The sequence below is a fragment of the Vigna radiata genome, chromosome 2 (genome assembly GCF_000741045.1).
Source record: "Vigna radiata var. radiata cultivar VC1973A chromosome 2, Vradiata_ver6, whole genome shotgun sequence".
NCBI classification, from domain to species: domain Eukaryota; kingdom Viridiplantae; phylum Streptophyta; class Magnoliopsida; order Fabales; family Fabaceae; genus Vigna; species Vigna radiata.
Window position 1 is genome coordinate 4,662,205 of NC_028352.1, and position 20,843 is coordinate 4,683,047.

The window sequence follows — 20,843 nt, forward strand, 5'->3', positions numbered from 1 at the left end:
ACACACACACACACACACACACACACACACACACACACACACACACACACACACACACACACACACACATATATATATATATATATAATCATCAAAGTTTGTTTTTTATGCATTATACCAATTCAATTTTGGTAAATGTTATCAATAAAATAAATTTCCTTCGAAGTGATATCGTGTTACCGTAAAAAAAAATAACAACAATTTTTAAAGAATGTGGTTTAATAAAAATCTACAAAGAAAATGTTATTATTTTGATTTTTGTTTTATTTTTCTGTGATGCCTTTTATTATTTTGTTTTTAAAATTTAATGTTTTTTTTTAATATGCTCATGTTTACACATGTACTTTATCACAAGTTAACATCTATTATGAATACATTTTATAATATAAACATCGTAAAAACAAATATTTAATTATAAAGAAAAGAGAATCATCGTAAGAAAAAGTAAAAATTAAATTAAAGAAAAGTAGAACGAATATGGAAACCTTAAGCAGAATAAAATTAGAGTTTGAGTTTATCAACCTTTACCAATCTTAATTTTTTTTATCGAAAAATTTATTCTCTATAAATACTATCTAAAACTATTTAATTTCTTTGTTCAAATTCATTAGTATATAATATTTTTCCAGAGATGTATATTATTGTTTAAGTTATCTCGATTTTTCCATATATCTTTACACCCAACCTAAAAAAATCTTCAAAATTTATTTACCCAATTTAAGAAATAGTACTAGTTTGTTTCTAAAACAATTAAAAGTTCGGAGGTAATATTATGATTAATTAATAGCATAAAAAATTCTTTCATATTTTTACTGACTGAATTAAGTTGAAGCCTTGTTTTGCATTGTATTTTCAACTTTGTTTAAAATGTTATAAATTAGTAACATGCCTAATGTACGTTTGAAAATATACAAAAGTATATATAAATTTTGTTGTAAATAGAGTGCAGTAAATATCGTTGACCTTGAATAATAATTTATTGATGTTATAGTATTTGCTTCCAAGATTATTTTCATCAACATAAAGTCATGCAAATAAAGTTTCACAGTTCAATATTGAAACATGTATGCAGATAAAGCATTTATAATATGAAAATTACACTTTCATCAAGATTGTAGTTAAGATACCTCTGCTGATAGTGATTGCCTCAGACAAAGTAAACTTGCAGCAACCATACTTAAGTGTTTGTTTGTTCAAAAGTCAAATAGAATGAACTATAATAGATAAAATAGTTTTCTAGTACAGTAACTTTGCTTGTTTTATTAATCAATGATGATACCAAACCACCTTTCGATCTTCAACTTCAAGTTCTTGAGGTACTGAAAGATTATGTCAGGTTAAACAATATTCATGAAACTTCATACTATTATTATTTTCTAAATCAAGTTTCACAGTCTTAGATCATCGAAACTAATCAATTCATATCATGAATAACATATTTCACAATTGGAGCATCAGCCAACAGATTATTTGGCAGCATGAAAGCAAATCACAGGTATTCAATAGCAGGTAAATAAGAAAATGTCATAGATAGAAGCATCAAGAGTCAATGTTAATTGATTTTTTTTTTTAAAAACAATGCAATCAAAGAGCATGCAGTTTATAAGATCTTATCAAGTAATATCTCGCAAAGCACTGTTAAAAGTTCAAACTTAGTTTTTAGTGGCGCAATTAAGGCAGGGAAAGAAAGCTAGGAGAAGCTGGCATTTGTCAGCATTCTTATCTGAATATTGTAGTTTATATTTAAGTAGTACCAACAAATCAAAAATTTGAAGTTCTTTGATCAGTGGAACAAATTACTCGACAATTTTAGAGAAGCTATCGCTGGAAATTATGACTTTCCCACAAGTTACTACAACAAAACAAAATTGCAAGCATCACCGGAAAAACAAACTGAACATTCTCATCTGTTACATCATGTCAATTCAGTAGCTAATTTTGGTTCAAGAGACAACATGTTACAGATTTAAATAGAAGGATGTGAAATGGCTAATGCATGTTGGTTAGAAAGAAAATAACTCGATATTTTGATCACAAGTACTCTAGCAAGCATTTTACAAGGATTCTCCTACTCTAGTACACCTCCTTACCATCATAGAAATTGCATGATTTTCACAAGTCTCTATCCTACAAGCAAAGTCAAGCCATAATTTTACCAAGTAACACGGTGCAAATTTTGGTACAATCTTCATCACAGCACCTGAAGGTGAAGCAAGTAGGTACCAGAACCTGAAACAGTGTAACAAGCAAAAATAAGCTTCACCATCACAACAACCTGAAATATCTCAAAGCTAAAGCAACAAGCAAATGTTAGCAGAGTATAACTGGAATCTTTGACAGGGAAAACAAGAAATGGAGAGTAAAAGCCAGTGACTGATTCACACCTTTAGTCTAGTATGAGTTCTGAACCCACTTCAGTAACATTCATTATGCCGGCACCCAACAAGTAGAAGCATACAAAATGCGGCCCTTCCAACCTTGAAGCATCCAATTGTTATCTTCATCAAAGACAAAATCTCTGTGGTACCATTCCTTTAACTTGGTCCTAAACTTGGTCATCAATTCCGGATTCAGTGGGAGCTGCTTGAAGCCAGCCCTTGTATTCCTAGCCTGCCACTGTTTGTATGTCTCGGGCCTTTCAATTCTCTCAGAACCTTCGCATGCTATAACATTCATAGCCTCCCGGCCCAAAAGCTCTCTCTCAATCATCAACCTCCATTCGTTTTCTCGAGGCATGACAGTGTCACACATATCATAAATAGCAGAATAATGAAACAAAGCCTCCCTAAACCTTGTGGCAAAGAAGGGAGCATTATATGATCCATTAGTGATGGACTGAGTAAAAATATTTGGATTTATCTTCCTGATCAAATGCAAGACTGCATTTCTAGGACTGTCCACTTCAATAGACTCATCCAGTAAATTCTCAAACCTCATATGACAATTGACAGCAACAAACTCATTGCTCTCAATTTTAAGGGCTTCCACCTGAATAGTTTCCCAGTTCCTTGATGCTACGGCATGGTATTCAAAGGGAACCTTGTAACGCTTACAATAGTTAGCAAGACGGTGACCCGTCTCCTCAATCCTTTCAGAGGGACGAAAGCCTGGTTGGGGAAACTCTATCCCTGTGATCCTCAGCTTGGGAGGACCACCCTCTCTATCTGATAAAAACTTAATAAGAATTGGCCAGTGGAAACCATATAGGATGCCAAAATCAATAATATGGATGGTTTCTGCCTTTGCAGCTGCTTTCATAATCATTTTATTCGCAAAGAAATATGTAAACTTCTTGAAAGGGGAAGCGGAAAGGAAAACCTGGTAAGCCTTGAGAAACTCAGCAGCAGAGCTCCTCTTAGAGGTCAGAAAAGAATACATGCCCTGTGCAACTGTACCATCCCCAACCAAGCGTGCCTCAAGGCCGTTGGCAAAGTAATGAGCCAACCTCTGTGATGCATCTCCAAAGGGAGAAGAGTGTTGCCTAATCTGCTTTAGCAATTCATTGGCCGTCCTGTTGTCATTGGCATACACAGATTGTGAGCACATCAGCAAAAGATTCCTCAAATCAACTGTTTCCTTGTTCCCCCCTTTTTTCCTTGAACGACTCTTCCCTCCATCTGCTTCATCAACCTTCACTGCTCCACCTGGCAAAGAATTGATTTCGCTACACATGTTTCCCTCATGAAGCAACACCCGATCGAAAGCATCAGACAAGTCACTCTCATCGACATGGGAAAGTGCTGTCTGCTTGTTACTTCTCCCTTCTTCTTCTTCTTCCTCCTCTACAGCGTATCTCTCGTCCCTCTTGTGATTTTTCCCACTCAACCCATACGAAGTATCTCCAAACTTATTGAACGCTTGTTCTCCGTTTGAACCTAGACCAGTCACAAGGTTAGGTCCCGGAGGAAGAAACTTGCTAGCTTCCTCCAGGCCCCGCCTAAACTGGGAAACGGAGTCAACATCATTGAAAATATTCTGTGATAAGAGTTTGGCAATAGAAAAATCCAAATCTTGGAGTCCATGGTTGGCGGTAATTGACGGAGACGGTTGAGAAAGGGCGCGGGAGTTAAACTTAAAAACAGAATCTGGAGAAGGAAGCTTCAACTCACTGGAATTTTCATCTGAAAAATTGTTGTTACTGCTGTTGCTGCTGATGCTGGTGCTGGCGGTGGTGGTGGTAGTGGTGGTTTCAGCTTCAGGACTGAAAGCAAGGGGGTGTTGATTGGGGGAAGGAGGTAGGTTACCGGCGAGAGCGTCGTAGAAAGATTTCTCGGTAACTTGCAAGGTGAGTGAGTCGTAGAATGGCTTGTGTTCGACGTTCTCTTCCATGAGGATCTGGCTGATGAACTTTGCAGTTTCTGAGAAGTCGTCTTCCAGCGAAGGGTCTCTGGAAGAAGGATCCAAAGTCGGAAAAACAAGCGGGTCTGTGAGATGGGCCATGCCATCCTCTTCTTCACCGAAGAAGAAGTTTGGGTGCTCCATGGTAAGAGTGAAAGAGTTATGCTTTCGTGTTGAGAAAGAAAATTGATCGAAAATGGAAGAAGAAAAACAGAGGCAAAGGAACCCTTTTGACTATTATGACGAAAACCTTAGTTTAGGGATGCCGCCGCCAATGTTCGGAGCTGAAAGGAAAGTGCTTTTGTAATGAAAGAACAGAAGAACATCATAAGTATATGTCTCTACAATCTCAAAACTGCACAAAAACTGCTGCTTCTTGATTTAGGTATGCAAGATGCTTTAATCCACTTTCCCAACTCCATTACACTTTTTTTTAGCAAGAGACATGTTCCCGAATCATTTCATCTATTATTGTTCTTCTTCCGATATTTATTTATTTATTTAAAATATCTATCGTTTAAGGAATGAAACTATTTAGAAAGTACTTTTTGTCTTCATTCTCAAACAGTATATGATTTTATTTTTTTTAAATTATTCTGCTTCAAAATGTAAGAAAAATTAATTCTTTTCCATATAAAAAAAACCTATATTTCTGAACGTCTGATCTAGATTTTTTTTAGTTTGGTTTAAACCTCTTTTTGTTAGTAAATTATGAGTGAATGTTCAGTTTAGTTTCCGCTTTTAAAAATGTAAATATTTAATTTTTAAGTTATAAAAAATATATCAAATGAGTCAGTTGTTAAGAAACAACCAAAAACAGTATTTTAAAAACTCATTTAATACATTTTTTTATAATTTAGGGACCAAAAATTTAAATTTTTAAACATGAGGACTAAACTGAACATCTGCTTATAACTTAGGGACCAAAAAGAGGTTTAAACTTTTTAGTTTCAATGTAACTAAAACTATTAAACTAAAAGTCATAACTAACAAGAAATTATGATAAAAATATTTTTTAAAATCATTATATAAATTTAACAAACTTGTTATAACCAATTGTAATTATTTAAAAAATGTGTTATTTTTTTTCGGCTAATTGAAAAAGATAGTTATTTCAATTTTTAAAATGGGATTGGAAAAACAATTTTACTAACTAAAAATTAAGTTAAATTAAACTGGTACTTTAGCACGCATATTTCCCAAAATAAATGAATAATCAATAAATTTTAAAATATAGAAATTATATTATAATTCAAATCTTCAACAAATAAATGTATTTGAAGATATAAAAAAAAAAGGCGATATTTGACCGACAACGGTTCACGAGTCTCTTGTTTTGAGACTTTTCATAAGAGTTTGTTCTTTTCGTTGAATAGGTAGAGCATTCAAATGTTTGAGATGTTATAAACTACTGAAAATAGTTAAAATAATAATAATAATAATTAATAATAATAATAATAATAATAAAATGTTATCATTTATTAGATACTGTCGACATTAAAGCGAATAAAGTTCATTTTAAGTTTTTCAAACATTTTTACTTAATTTTAAAAATTAAATAACTATTAAATGCTTAATAAATAATATTAGACTATGATAGTATTTAAATACATTTTTGTGAAAATCCATCATGATAATATATGGCGTAGTTTATTTAAGAATTTCGCTACATCACACAACTGCTTGAATTAAAATAAAATACCACTAATTTCTTTTTTAAAAAAGTAATTAAGAAATCAATTTAATTAAGAGAAAAGTTTAAAAAATGATTTTCAACATTGCAATCAAGGGAGAAATAAAACTTATACATTCATTAAGAAATTCAGAAACCTTTATTTAAATGACTAATTAAAAGGAATAGAATATTACAACACTTTTTTAACAACTTTTATACAATGCATACATGATAAATTGTGATTAATCTACATGATAAATTGTGATTAATCCGTTTCAATTATTCTTTTAAACATATATTCAAATAGATCAATAAAATAATGACATATATCCTGTTATAAAAAAATTGTTAAAAATCAGCATCCATAAAAGAAAATACATGGTTGCGTGAGAAAGAGAATATGCATACAAGTTATACCTTCTCAATAGGCTACACTTTAATAGTACATTGAAGGATAAGAAAAGAGTGAAGGAGAGTCCAGATTCTTTTATAAGTTTCTTTTCTTTAAAAAAAAAAAGTACATTGACGTGAAATTTTTTTAATATATTTTAAAACATCAAAATTAGTGTTAATAAGTGTATTTGAAAAATACAAGGACAATACACAAAAATCTAACTGAGAATTCAAATTCGAGTGGAGTGAAGGATGTTTTTGGCAGCATATCAACTTGTACAATCTCTAGCTATCTCAGGATTCTGCAGCTTAGACTTACCTATCACAAGAACTCAACAAGGAAGAGTTCAACATTTGAATGTGTCATGCTCTCGTGACTTGATCAATTAAAACTATTCTGAGAACTTGTGTCATTCCATTAGCAGGGATAAGCTTCTAGAATAAGAGAAGTTTAAGCCATATAAATAAACTTCTGGAAGTCCATGTCTACCCTACAAACACATGAAACATTGCTCCTAATAAACTACCCTGAGAAGATCACTGTCAAGGCCTATGCAGGCACCCAACAAGATGAAGCATAAACTACTCTGCCCTTCCAACCTTGCAGCATAAAGTTGGCATCTTCAAGAAGCATGAAATCACTGTGGTAAATATCTTTCAACTTGGATCTTAATTTGTTGATGAGATGTTTATCCAAGGGCAGTTGCCTAAATCCAGCTCTCGTGTTCCTAACCTGCCATTGCTTGTATGTCTCGGGCCTCTCAACCCTCTCACAACCCTCACAAGCTAAAGCATTCATTACCCTCCGACCAAAGAACTCTTTCTCAAACATCAACCTCATTGGATCTTCACGACTCACATTAGTATCAAGCACATCAAACAAAGTAGAATAGTGGAAAAGGGCCTCCCGGAACCGTGTTACAAAGAATGGAGCATTGTAGCTCCCATTGACAGTACCGTGTATAAAGATAGTGGGATTTGCCTTCCTTATTAAACTTAAAACAGCATCCCGGGGACTATTTAACACAACTGTCTCATCAAGTAGATTCTGAAATCTAAACATAGAATTCACTGCAAGAAGTTCATTTTCCTTTATCTTCAAGTCCTCAACTCTGATGGTTTCCCATTTCTGTGCAATGGCATTGAACTCGAATGGAACTTTAAAGCGATCACAGTATCTTGCAAGGCGAAGTCCCGTCTGCTGGACTCTCTCTGCTGGCCTGAAACCAGGTTGTGGGAGTTCTATCCCTGTTATCCGCAGCTTGGGAGGCCCACCAACTCGTTTTGATAGACGATAAATAAGAGCTGGCCACTGGAAGCCATAACGGATGCCAAAGTCTATAATGTGAAGAGATTCAACTTCCATGGCTAGCTGCAAAATTGTATGGTTTGCAAAAATGATTGATAGCTTCTTGAATGGACAAGCCGAAATATACATTTGGTAAGCTTTCACCATGTCTGCTGCAGAGGTTCTTTTGTATGATAAAGCAGTATAAATCTGAGTGCCTGTCCCAGCCAAGCGTGCTTCAAGAGCATTTGCAAAGCAATGGGCCAGCCTCTGAGTCCCCTCACCCAGCGGAGAAGTATGTTGCCTTATCTGCTTCAGCAATTCATTAGCAGACACACGATCATCAGAAGAAACAGCTTGTGCACATAGAATCAACAATGTCCTCAGATCCACAACTCCTTTTGTGTTGCCTTGCTTCTTAACACGGCTCTTCCCACCACCAGACTTGTTTGTTTCTTCTAATTTTTTCTGTGAACTCGAGGATGCTCCATTAGGAAGGTCTGCGAAACAAATACACAAAGGAGCTGGCTCCTTTCTGCATCCATTGCCAAGCAGAACCTTATCAAGCAATTCTGATATCTCACTGTCATCAATGTACACAGCAGACTGCTTGTTGCTTCTCCCATCTTGCGAATCTGATTCTTCATCTTCCCGCCCGTGATTCTTCCTTCCTCTGAACTCAGCAAAAATTTCATCTCTCTCTGCCTTAATTTCCTCTTGGATAGGTGGAACCTTCCTCAAAGAGGGGTTCTCCAAGTCAACAACCAAAGGATTCACTTTAGGTAGGAACTTATTGGCTTCCTCCACACCCCTCTCAAATTGCAGAACAGATTCACTCTTGCTAAACAAGGTTGGATCCAAACATCCAGCCGCAGTGGAACTATGCAAGAATCCACTATCGGTAACACTGAAGTTGTTTGTGGTGTTCATAGAAGATTGGATCGAACTGGCCTGGAAAACAAAGTCAGTGGGAAAAGTGGTTTGCAGTATGGAAGGCTTATAGTCAGTAAGATCAAAGTTACCCCAATGGGACTCAATCGAGTTACCATTGCTAGTGGCTGTACCACTGCTGCCATAATCACTGAAACCACTGTCCTCAGGGCTGTCCACGTTGTGATAGGTTTTTATTGAAGAAGGGTGTGTCTCACCAATGGCCTCATAGAATGATTTCTCAGCAGCTTGGAGAGCCAAGGAATCATGAAACATACACGACTTCGCCTCCAAGTCCTCTTCCATAAGCATTTGGTTTATGTAGCGTAAGACAGTAGCAGAAAAATCAATCTCGTCCAGTGGAGACTCCTCGTCGGTGGCAAATGAAACATGGTTCTGTGCAACGTTTGGATCAGGTGGAAGAACTAACGAGTTATCCCTGAATCCAAACTCAAAGGGTCTCATCATCCCATTAACAGGGACAAGGAACTGATCCTCTACAACCACCGTGTCGGGCACTTGGTTAGGTTTAAAACCGTTGATGAAATTGAACTCGAAACGTGGATCCATCGAGGTGAAAATTTTCAATTCAAAACCAATACTGCAAATTGAAAAAGTGAGAAAAAAAAAAAATCAGTTTGTTTCCCCCCATGAATCCAGAACCATACAATTAGCATGGCTTTTTAACAAGACATGAAAGTGGAAGAGACAGGTAGTAACACATGTATGCAAAAAGCTAAAAGCAGGGATTTATATATGTGTTAAAAGAAGAATCTTGAGGGAACATTGGTAATGGTAACCCTAGGATAGTAAGATTTTGAGGCAATTTATGTGCATGGAAGCAAGAAATAAAGTAAGATGACTGATTGATCAATAATGAAGCAGGCAAAAAAGAAAAGAAATAAATAGAATATTAGAAGAAAGGGAGAAGGAACCTGTGATGGAGAATTGAGATTTTCTTTTGTTAGAGGCCTTGGTGAAGAAGACATGAATCATGAGGTCAAACTGAGACAGATCATACAATGTTGAAACCCAAAACAAAACAAAACATAACAAAACTTCTTGTGTGGCAAATGTTAGAGATTGGCCTATGAAACTTTTTTGTGATAAATACAAATGAAAATGTTTGGTGGCTAAGGTGAGTGCTGTATACCATCTTAAATCTGGTCTTAACTTATTTTTAACATTGTCTTCAAGTGATTATTGTTGTAAAATATGTCTAAAGTGCACTAACTTCACTTAGCATTCGTCGTTAATTAGTAATGCACTTATTCGTAGAAGATAATTACAATCTTTATCAAAATAAAAAAAAATATATATATTTCTAAAGTCAACTGGTGTCACTTCACCTCATTTTTATTATGTAGCTTCCGTACTCTTTTTCTTCTTCTTTTTTATGAGAAATGAAATTTTGAGAACTTTAATATTATAAATATTAAATTTCATAAAAGAAAATAAATAATATGTAATGGTTCCAACGTTTGAAAACTATATGACTTACTGATTAATCAAAATTCGTGGTTTTCTTACACAGTTGAAGCAAGGTTGGCGAATTAGAATCTAAAGAAGAGAAAGGACCAAGAAAATTCAACTTTCAAAAAGGTTTCTACCTAACGAGAGATGCATGTATGTAACCATTGCTCACTAATAAATTATTATTATTATTATTATTACTATTTAACCTATTTTGACCTATATTCCAATTTCCAACCATTTTAAAGTAATTACTAGTAAAACCAAAAAAATATGATCCTCTTCATTATTAAACATGACATTAATTTTCATTCAATACGTTACATGGATAATATAAAAATTCAACATGTCATTTTCAATTCAAAATTTTAAAAGTATATATATATATATATATATATATATATATATATATATAATTATATTAATTATTAATGAAATTTAAATAAAATTAATAAATTTAAAATGTTTTATTTTTTCTCATTATAAAAAAAATCTCAAATCCAATCATTTACGTTATATTAATTACATTTTTCTAAGATGCCTCACTTAAAACTTTCTAAGATGCTTTATAGGAGAAAGCATATTCTGATACAATAATTTTTTATACACCCATTTTAAATTACTTCTCTCAATCTTTTTGGTTTTTAAATATTTAAATTAATTCATTTTATCTCTAAAAAAATTTATTAAATAATAGTCACATGACGTGGAAAGAACTTTTTTCCTTCCAATAAATACAATAAAAGTGCTGACTTTGAGATCGCACCAACAGCAGTGTCTTTCTTTTCATCCATTTATAGTAAAACATACTGAAAGTGAACATAAACCATATCTTAAACAGAAATATGCAATAAGATAATTTTCTTTTAGTTGAAATTCACATTAAATGTATACTAAAAGTAGAAATAAGTTGATAACTTCTTGTAAAGGACAATGATATTTAAACAACAATTTTTTTGACAACATTCCAACATTAATTACGTGTTAATCTGTGATTGATAAAAAATTACTCCTCAATTATGTTTATGATTATTATTATTGACTATGGAGTAGTAATATTTGACCAATCATAAACACGTAATCAATGTTTAAATGTTAAAAAAAAAATGTTGTTTAAATATCATTATCCTGTTGTAAATATTACTTTCTAGCCCCTACACTTCTTAGCCTTTGGATGTGTCGGTGGAATACAGTACAAGAGATGAAATAAACAGTACGAGGTTTTGTAATTGATTCTGTCGTTTGATATGTCAGGAACAGCATATACCTTATTGTGTTTTTAAATTTGAGTAGAAAATTTCAACTTTTATTACCCAAATACTTTCAATTTCATTCTATAGAATACTAATGCTTATCCTCTTTGTTAATATAATAGTAAGAAAGAAAATTAATTTTTTTGTACTGGAGATTATTCAAAACTTGTATTTAAGACCATTTATCAAGTGAGAATATATTCATATATATTTACTTAGGATAATGATATTTAGACAACATTTTTTTAACAACATTTGAACATTGATTATGTGTCAATCTGTAATTGGTAAAAAATTACTCCACAATAATGTTTATGATTATTATTATTGATTGTGGAGTAATTTTTGACCAATTACAGATTGACACATAATCAATGTTCAAATGTTGTTAAAAAAATGTTGTCTAAATATCATCATCCATTTACTTATTCAGTTGTTTAAATTAATTACGATAGAAGAGTGAAAATGAGCTAGTTTGTTCATCTGTCTTTTTTTTTCTTCATAATTAATTTCAACCCTTTGTAAATGTCAATTTTTTTTTTATATTTATACAAACTATTCATCAACATTTTCTTAAAAAAAATAATTTAAACTAATCCAAATTTAATTTTATATTATTTTTACTTATAGAGATAATTTTCTAATCTTCTTTTTTATTTATTAAAATACATTTTTATATGCTACATCAATCAAATTATTCACAAATTTTATAAATCTTCGCTTTTACTTCTAAAATTCTTTAAAAAAAATAACACAAATATTATCATCTAGTTTACTTAGATCCATCACTCAATCTCCCAAATCTATATTTAGAGAAGAACACAGGCTTAATATTCTTTTGTTTTGTTATGACATGATCATCAACCTCAGTAAAAATATTATATGAATATTAAAGTATCATCCTTAAAATTTTGCTACAGTGTACACTGAAATGGGCCTTACAAGCCCATCCTTTCTTTTACTTTTTGAATTGTGACAGAATATTCACATTAGGAATGGGATACTATGAAAAGGTAATATTCCATAGATAAAAAAATAGAAATATTGTGGAATTTTATGAACCACATTTTGAATTGATTTGTTTAACTGTTTGTGGTCAAAGATTGAGAAATGATGGCTGTATTCACTTATAAAGGAATAAAAGTAGTTGTTTCATAGTGCTTTAGCTATGAGTTGATGGATAAAATGTGTGTGGATATTGTTTTCTGATGGTCTTTCTTTAAAAGGAAATGATTTTTTTTTTTTTATAAAGTACCACCTTCATTTAATTATATTTTTTAACTTTCTTATTTATAAAATTAAACCAAATAAAGAAAATATTTTTCCTTGTCGTTTGTTGGAATGAAATAAGAGGAGATCGTATCTTTCAACTCTGTTTATTTTTTTGTTTCAAATACATATTTTCTCTTCAAAAATATCAAATTATGTTTGGTTGATTTGAATGGTTTAAAAAATGTGTGCAATAAATTGAGAGAGTGGCGATTTTTCTTTTGGCCCGTGCTATTTTTTACTCTATTTTTTTTTTCGTTGTTGTGTTTTATTTTCTTTCTACATTAAATTTATAGGAATTGATTTGAGATGATTTTTAATTAGTAATTATATTACTTAATAAATAAATCAAACACATATAAAATTCGACAATGAAAATTAGTTTCTAACTCTTCATGTTATTTTGACAAACAAAACTGGTACGATCTTCAAGAAAATGAACTTGACACCAACTTCATGTAACTAAGTATATTTATTTATAAATACTCATAAAAAAGAAATCAATATCGTATACTATTTCATTATTAAAAAAAAAAAGTAAAATAGAAATATATCACCCTCTTTTTTACATTTGAGATTATCCTTAAAAAAATTGAATTAATTCTTTCTGGATGAAAAAAAAAAAAACCTACATTAACTACCCACAGATTGTAATCGAAATTTCAGATTAACATGTATTTTTTTTTTCAAAACAAATTCACGTGCAACTCTAATTATCTTTTCACAAGTATATCCTGAGAAATTAGATAGGTAAAATGCAAAAGTGAGTTTCATGTATGAAGAAGTAAAAGCATAAGGATTTTGTACAAAAGCAATTAAATATTTACAGTGAAAAGAATTGTTAGGGAGCACTTTATTACATAAAGCATTTACAAGAAGCAGTGTCCACGCAGGGAAAGATCCAAATGAGGAGCAGAGATAATTTTACAAGAACCCGAGATCTGTTCTTTTTTGTACCTAGTCATCATCACTTTTTACATGGTTCATTAACAGGTAGACTTCATAAATATTTATTGAAAGCAAAAGGAAAAGGACACTAACAACAAAAGTCAGAAACCAAAACACTGTCATCCACATGGCCACTGGCTGATGACAACCCTTGCCCCTTACGATTGAAGGAGAAGACGGTTTCAGTTTGCTGCTGCTGCTTCTGCTGCTGCTTATTCTGCTGATGGGACCAATATGCGTGGGCCACTAGAACCCTGTCCAAAAGTTCTTGGGGAACAGGTTCACCCCTTCTTTGCTGAGGGGATATTCTTGCCGTGTGCACTAGTGTTTTCCATTTATCCTGCAACAACCCCAAAATCACGTGTAAAATATTTTTCTGCCATGCCTGCTCAGTAAGGAAACCAAAAGTCCATCATTATCAAAATGGTCTTCTTCATCTTTCTTAGACTCTATCAATATCTTGCAGTAGTTTTTTTTTTTTTTTTTTTTTAAGCAGAAACATGAGGAATGACGTTAGATTAGGATATTGGACACTATAGTTTGTATCTCATTAGGTTTTGATTTTTATGATTAACCTTTCTGAATATCAGTAGCCATATTTTTAGTTTTGTGGGTCTTGCTACCTAAAATACATGGAAACTATACGGGATTAGTTTTTTAGTGGAAATAAAGACTAATACCTAAGAATATAACAACTTGTATATGAAATAAAGTCCAAACGAATGAAACTTCCAAGGATCTATGATTAGACATCAAATAATAAACTATGGGGATTAATTAAGAATCAAAACCTGAATGTGTAGAAATTATAGGGCCCAAAACATTTAAAAGCCTCAAGCTTTTATACATCAAAAATCTATTTAAAAGATAAGAGATGCTAACGGGAAAGAGCACTACACAAGCAGGTAATGTCTGGTTAAACATGTTTTAAGAGTCATTTACATAGCATATACAGTACTGCAGTTTCCAAGCAAAAAGGGATCAAATGTTTTTACCTTCAAATCCACATATGTCCGATGCTTAGCATTATCGAAAGCACAAAGCTTAACATCACGCCACCTGATTATATTTTTTCACAAGAAAAAAAAAAAAAAAAAACACAACAAATAGGGATTGTAAGAGGAAATTTCTCCCAGAATCCAGTCACTGAAAATACAGACGACTATTATCCGCACGCCCTCACACTAGCAACAGGATGGAGTACTAGAACAAACACGACCCACTAAATATTATTGTCTGGCCAGCTTATGGAAAAGAAAATATTATTGTCAAGACAAAGTCTCATGTATATCTTACCTTCCGGTTCCTAGTTTTTCAACTGCTTGAACCAGTGCTTCTACTTCATCTACAGAGAAAGGCCTACGGATTCGGCGCTGTACCATTTCTGATCGCCTTGGCTTCTGGGGTACAGATACCATAGCTAGTTCCTCCCTACCCTTTTCAAGAACAGTAACCAATTCTTTGGAATCTTCCATACCTTTGTCAACAGAAGTGTTAGCAGGATAAGGTGCCGAATCATTATCACTTTCAAATTGGCTACCAAAACTTGTTACTTGATGCTCAGGTAACGTGTCAGAATTGCCTTGAATGCTCTGATGAATTACAGCTGGACTAGAAGGACACCTGAACAATAATTTTTAGAAACATAAAACTAAATAATATTTATACGATGACAGTATGAATAAAAGTTCATACAAAAACATGCCAATGGTACTAGAATAATTGAATCAAGTATATAAACACCTCATTTCTAAGAGAAAATACAATGTCCACTGGAGTGAAGTGTGTTCGAGCACAAATACTTAGGAACACTAATGGACAATCCCATTTCCTACCATACAACTTCATATGAACGTTATATACTACCTTAATACAGGCGGAGTTACGTCAGCACCGGGACAGGGAGAATGTGCAGCACATACAATCGGTAGGCTTTGTGAAGAATTAGGCTCCAGGGTAAAACCCAAAGCATCAAACTGGTTATGATGAGAAATTCCAGTTTGAAGTAGTGTTTTACTATCATCCCTAACTTTCTTTCCCTGGAGAAAAACACCAATATGCAATTCACCTCCGAGTACAGCAGTCACTGCATCCATTACTGTCCTCTGCAGACCAAAATGCTATAAGAAATACAGCAAACTGAGCTTGTGATGGAAGAAACATGCAACTGGAATGGATTCCTAAAATGTAAATGCAACTTATAAATTACACAGATGCCATTCCTCGCGAACATCTAGAAATGCGAGAATGGTATGTAGATCGCCAAATACATAAATTATTACACCTTCAAGGACCCAATTGTTGCAGTTTCTGGAACCTCTATAAAAAGCTCTGGCACTCTAAATGACTTGATCCTAAGCTTCACTGGTTAAAAGAAAGAAGTTTACATGTAAGAACCGCTTTGAAGATACTGAACAAGTCAAAGAATACATAAACAACTGCTCCCTCAATCTTCTCATACCATGAGAACCTATTCGACATAACATCTGGTGTTGACATGCTTCCAAGGATGGAATTCCAGGGTCTGCATCAAAGATTTGAAACTTATTTAAACAAATATTCCATGAGATCCTTAAATACAGAAGTGAAGCAAAAATCAAACTGTAAGTAGGAAGCCACATAGAGGGAATGTGTAAAACCTCTGTGCATCCCAGGAAGTGAGTCACAAGCATCCGGATTACTACAATTCTTCGGTGAATAATAAATTCCACCACTTCTGGTAAATCCACTAGAATTTGAGACAGACTTATAATTAAAAAGCTTCCTCTTTTTGAAAGGAATATTCATCTGAGAAATTTGGCTTTTATTGCACTTCCTCTGATTGTGGTAAGTTTTCTTCCAAATTCCATCTAAAATTAGCACGTTTCCAATCAAAAAAACAGTGAACAAGCAAAGAAAGATGAAGGTTAAACTAATCTCATGTCATAAGCATGAACTCACCACGGTTAGAAAGTGTGTCATGCTTCGGCTTTTGAGCAACTTTCTGAAAGTTAGAAGCCAGTCTTTTACTTATTCCACTATCATCTATACAATTCTTTGGCCTAAAAGCCTTGGTTTTAGTATTAATAGGGTGAGTACACCCAGAAGAGTTTTCGTCATCATCTCTACTAACTACTGGTACATTGTCACAACCTTTGGACAACAAGCTACGGGGAATCCTATCATTATACCCAGACAACTTGGCACTGCCACCTAAACTGATCAACGCAGGAGGATTTTCATCCGGCGGATCCCGAAAACTGTACATCTCAATTCCACTGCCAATGGGTATCTTCTCCAACTCATGCATCGCATCCTTTCCTTTACCCGTATTGCCATCTAACTTGAACTGACTTTCCTTTGGATAACCCGAAGAGTCTAATTTGACTTCGCTAGTAACATTTTCCATTTTGATATGGCTATTTCCATCCACCAATTTTTTTGCAACGAACCTCTCTAAGCAACTAGAACTTGTTACTATAGAAGCAATCTTAGCATGGTCTTCAATTGAAGGACGTGGGAATTCATTCAAACTTTTTTTGTCACAATTTCCGTCCTCAGAAAGCTCGGATTTGGATGGTTTATTTGCATCATGGCAATCTTTGACAAATCTACACTGATCCTTATTTGATAATGTATCACTAGAAATGGCTGCATTCTCTCTCTCTTGTAATAGTTTACCAGCTACGGTGGCCAATAAGTCAAATGAACACTTTTGCTTATCTTCCGCTCTTTGAAATACAGCCCTCCTCTATGAAACATTTTAACAAAACAAATATAAATATTGTTTCATGAAATCTTAAGTAAATTGAAGTATTAACCAGGCCGCCATAAGAAGCAGAGCACATATTTACCCTAACTGAGCGAGAAGCTCGGGGCATGGCAGGAGCCTGGTAGCCATTAAATCCGTACTCTATCCTCTTCTGTAAGACCATATCTTAGAAACCATGCCAAAACAGACGGATCAAGCACAGATATTCAGCAACCCAAGACCCACTATCCGATAAATGAGCACTTTTCTTCTTGCTCGACTTAACCAGCCACAGTTTGAAAGCCTGACAGGAAACACTTCCCTTATAAGTAAAAGATCAGATGCATTGCAGTTTCACTACCAATAAAAGTACATAATAAGTATCGTACAAGGTTTTACATTACTGAATTTCGTCTAGAATGATAAAGTAAACATCGAAGAGAAAGACTACGAATTAAATAGTCCCACCCTTCCCTTATAACCACGCAATGCTTAGGTGTGAGGGTATATCCGGTCGGGCATCTCAAAAACAGGTTCGTTTCTTTAAAAAGGAAAAAATAAAATAAACTTTTAAGACCATAGTCATTAAAAGAAATTAAAAAAAAAAAAAAAAAGAGTTCGTGTTTCCATTCCAAGATTTGGGAACATATCATAGAAAGATAACAACAGAACAATTGCAATAACTAAAAACTAGATTCGGCAAATACCATTAATTGCAACGCAATCTTTCAGAGTAAAAAATTACTCCCTTTCATATGCCAAACCCAGAGAAAGTCAATTAAGTAACTTTCACCAGATCCAGGCACGTTGTCGATAAAGGCAGAAATACAGAGGATCACACAACGAAAACAGATTCAGAAGAAGATATATAATCTTTACAAAACAATTCAGCTCTATTAAGACACCATACGCTAAAATCAACAAAGAAGCAAAACCAAACTAGATTTCAGACAAGTTCACGGGAAAAGTCATAAAAATTCAAAAAGGATACCGTAGTAGGGATCTGAAACAACAAAGCAAGACCGATCTTAAAGAAACAAGCAAAACCCAAATCCCAAATAAAAACTGGAGATTCAACTCTAGTAAAGAATACGAGACCGAAAATTCTGAGATTTCAAGATAACCATACGACACAACCTCCCATTAATTTCATCCTCGGACAATCAAAATCACTGTCATAAAAACCTTTGGTGAAACAAAACATCCTTACCTGTTTTTTGCTTCACAGAACCCAATTTCAACAGGATGAAGCGGAATTCCAAAGAATGTAAGATCAGCTAATTCTAAATTTTGAAGTGAACGAGCAAAATCGACAGCACTAGTTTTTCATCACAGAAGCAATTTATCTCATGATTCGGATTGTTTTTGTCTCAAGAAACTAAATTGAAAAGAAAAAGAAAACAATTTGTTGCTTTGAATCCCAAAACCCTCTGATAAAGTTTCCCATCCTTTGCTTAAACCCCCAAAGCACTATATGACCAACCGGCCCACCGGGTGTGCCGGTTATTGCAGTTAACTCCACCGGACATAGCAGGTTAAAGGTAAGAAGCTTTGTTGGGAAGGTAAGTACTTAATTGAAAAATTCTATAACTTTTTTATTTTATTTATTTCCATTATTATGCCTGTCATTTGAATTAGACCTTTACAATGTAATAATAATAATTAATTAATTATGTATTAATATGTTGCATGTAATATTAAAGATATATATATATATATATATATAATAATATGAGGTTTAGTGTATGGGTGAGAGAAGCATGACACTTATGTCATGCATATTATTACCCGGTTTTCTGTGCTAAAGATAATATTTGTATGGACAAAAAACAAACTTTTTATTATATTCAGTTCTGATAATCCTGGGAATATAAATTAGGAAACTAAGTAATGTAATGTAGAGGGTAGAGATTTGGTACACTCGTTATCATTTATATCATTTTCAATTTCAACAAAGGCGTTCTGCGTGATGAACGGCGTTTGGGGAATCTCTGTCAATACGTCGTTATAGTGTAATAATGTTTTGTACTGTTGGAAATACAATGTATTATTTAATAATATTAAAAGTTATGATTTTGACTGTAGCAGACTATAAGAAAAACTACGGTGACAAAATGTAACAAAATATTCAATCGTGATGTGGACACGTGTAGGTGTCAAGAGAAAGACTTGGGTTATCGTTACACGTGGCACCATGGCAGTGGCCGAACCACGTCCTTTGTTTCATTCTAGCCAAAAAAGTGTCTCATATCATATCATCCACGTCACCATCTCTATTTTCTTTGTCTTCCTTATTTTTTATGTTTTAGAGATAATGTGACGTCACTGTCATAATAGACAAACTTGTTTGGGAAAAATTTGAGTTTATCTCTGTTTTATAACACACACTCGCAAAGATCCCTTTCAAGGTAGGATGGTAGAGTCATTAAAAATCAAGTAGGTACAGAAAAAAAGGTTAAACAGCCATATTTGCATATAATGTAGCTAAATATAGTTTTTTTTTCTCTTACAAGTATAAGATAGGTGGTGTTATGAGTTACATTAGAAATGGTTAAGTCAGAAACAGATGCAAAACCAAACCAAGCATTGATAACTTTCGAGAAATATAGTTCAACCAAACAAACAAACTTGCAATGCAACACATGTTGCTGTCTTACAATATAACACAACTAGTTATCATCCTTATCCAATCATTCGTTAAATGTTTCTGCATAACATATATAAAATTTAGGTTGTGATTAAGCACAGGTTTTGACAAGTTTTAAGGTGCATTCTTTTCATTTGAAAGAAAACAATAGTATTTATTATACTTTGTTGAAGTAATTCTAGGACGTTAGTGTAAACATCATCCTTAGCAAAGAATTGTGTGTTAGAAAAAAAAAGAAGGAAAAAACTGAAAAGGATTTGTCCTTTAGGAATTGAATTGGGTTGGAAAAGGGTAAGGGCACGTGATGAGAGGAAATGCAAGGTGGCCCACGAAAGAGATGGCGTGTGTTATGCCACTTCTTACTAATTTGATTGAAGGCAAAGGAATCCATATTCCTTCCCCAAGAAAGCTGGAAAACAAAACCTCTGTTTTTGTCTTGTATTAAACATCATTAAACATCATGTTCATGCCACAGTCGAATCATTAGTTACAGATCTGTGTTTTCAATCCCCTGAAATTTGAATCCAAAGAATAACTCGTGCTCTCCAGAGAGAAGACAAACAAAATAAAGTGTATTGAAAATATAGATTGAACATGAAAAAGTGTATTGAAAATATAAATAAAAGTGAGTAAGGTAATGATGATGGAAGTTAGTCTATAAAAATTATTGATTTTAAGAAGTCAGAAAATGAGTACACGAAGGACAGTCAAAAGTGTGACCGTGACCTATGAACTGACATGGCGATGAAGTAAAACGAAGTGAGTTAGAGAAAAGAAAAGTAAGAAAAAACAAATAACAATGATAGGAAGAAGTTTGGAAGTGAAAGGTAGGAATCAAGTGAGTAGTTGGACGGAGATTAAAGGTCACGTAACTTGAATGTAATTTACTTGACGTATAA

At 33.5% G+C, this 20,843-nt stretch overlaps 3 protein-coding genes across 6 annotated transcripts; all 3 read right to left on the reverse strand.

Moving 5' to 3' along the window:
• Positions 1–1,063: 1,063 nt before the first annotated feature.
• LOC106755950 (scarecrow-like protein 14) lies at positions 1,064–4,793 on the reverse strand. Of its 3 annotated transcripts, none has more exons than XR_002667142.1 (3): positions 2,385–4,793; positions 2,157–2,229; positions 1,064–1,319 (listed from the first exon to the last, which is right to left on the reverse strand). XR_002667142.1 is itself a non-coding variant. In XM_014638183.2 (2 exons), the coding sequence occupies exon 1, from the start codon at positions 4,480–4,482 to the stop codon at positions 2,428–2,430; it is 2,055 nt and encodes a 684-aa protein (XP_014493669.1). In that variant the 5' UTR covers positions 4,483–4,793; the 3' UTR covers positions 1,850–2,229; positions 2,385–2,427. The 3 variants fall into 3 exon arrangements, 1 of the variants encoding a protein (XP_014493669.1); XR_002667141.1 differs by having other exon boundaries at positions 1,066–1,319; positions 2,091–2,229; XM_014638183.2 differs by lacking the exon at positions 1,064–1,319 and having other exon boundaries at positions 1,850–2,229.
• A 1,991-nt stretch (positions 4,794–6,784) lies between these two features.
• Positions 6,785–9,736, reverse strand: LOC106755948 (scarecrow-like protein 14). The gene is made up of 2 exons (XM_014638181.2): positions 9,560–9,736; positions 6,785–9,225 (listed from the first exon to the last, which is right to left on the reverse strand). Exon 2 carries the CDS (start codon positions 9,192–9,194, stop codon positions 6,957–6,959), a length of 2,238 nt encoding a protein of 745 aa, XP_014493667.1. The 5' UTR covers positions 9,195–9,225; positions 9,560–9,736; the 3' UTR covers positions 6,785–6,956.
• Positions 9,737–13,418: 3,682 nt separating this feature from the next.
• LOC106756384 (telomere repeat-binding protein 5) lies at positions 13,419–18,839 on the reverse strand. 2 transcript variants are annotated; one of them, XM_014638792.2, is made up of 10 exons: positions 18,508–18,839; positions 17,401–17,601; positions 16,508–17,297; positions 16,207–16,416; positions 16,029–16,091; positions 15,852–15,931; positions 15,434–15,672; positions 14,864–15,190; positions 14,563–14,626; positions 13,419–13,907 (listed from the first exon to the last, which is right to left on the reverse strand). In XM_014638792.2, the coding sequence occupies exons 2-10, from the start codon at positions 17,479–17,481 to the stop codon at positions 13,656–13,658; spliced, it is 2,106 nt and encodes a 701-aa protein (XP_014494278.1). In that variant the 5' UTR covers positions 17,482–17,601; positions 18,508–18,839; the 3' UTR covers positions 13,419–13,655. The 2 variants fall into 2 exon arrangements, with proteins under 2 accessions (XP_014494278.1, XP_014494279.1); XM_014638793.2 differs by lacking the exon at positions 15,852–15,931 and having other exon boundaries at positions 15,955–16,091.
• Between the last annotated feature and the right edge of the window lie 2,004 nt (positions 18,840–20,843).

What these genes read in the sequence shown, in the direction of transcription:
- LOC106755950 (XM_014638183.2), bottom strand. Translation starts at nt 4,482, where the DNA reads ATGGAGCACCCAAACTTCTTCTTCGGTGAAGAAGAGGATGGCATGGCC.
- LOC106755948 (XM_014638181.2), bottom strand. Translation starts at nt 9,194, where the DNA reads ATGGATCCACGTTTCGAGTTCAATTTCATCAACGGTTTTAAACCTAAC.
- LOC106756384 (XM_014638792.2), bottom strand. Translation starts at nt 17,481, where the DNA reads ATGGTCTTACAGAAGAGGATAGAGTACGGATTTAATGGCTACCAGGCT. An exon ending in TGACACACTTTCTAACCGTG is followed by an intron (nt 16,417 to 16,507) that starts GTGAGTTCATGC and finishes TGCTAATTTTAG; the next exon opens with ATGGAATTTGGAAGAAAACT. An exon ending in CAACAATTGGGTCCTTGAAG is followed by an intron (nt 15,673 to 15,851) that starts GTGTAATAATTT and finishes TTTGGTCTGCAG; the next exon opens with AGGACAGTAATGGATGCAGT.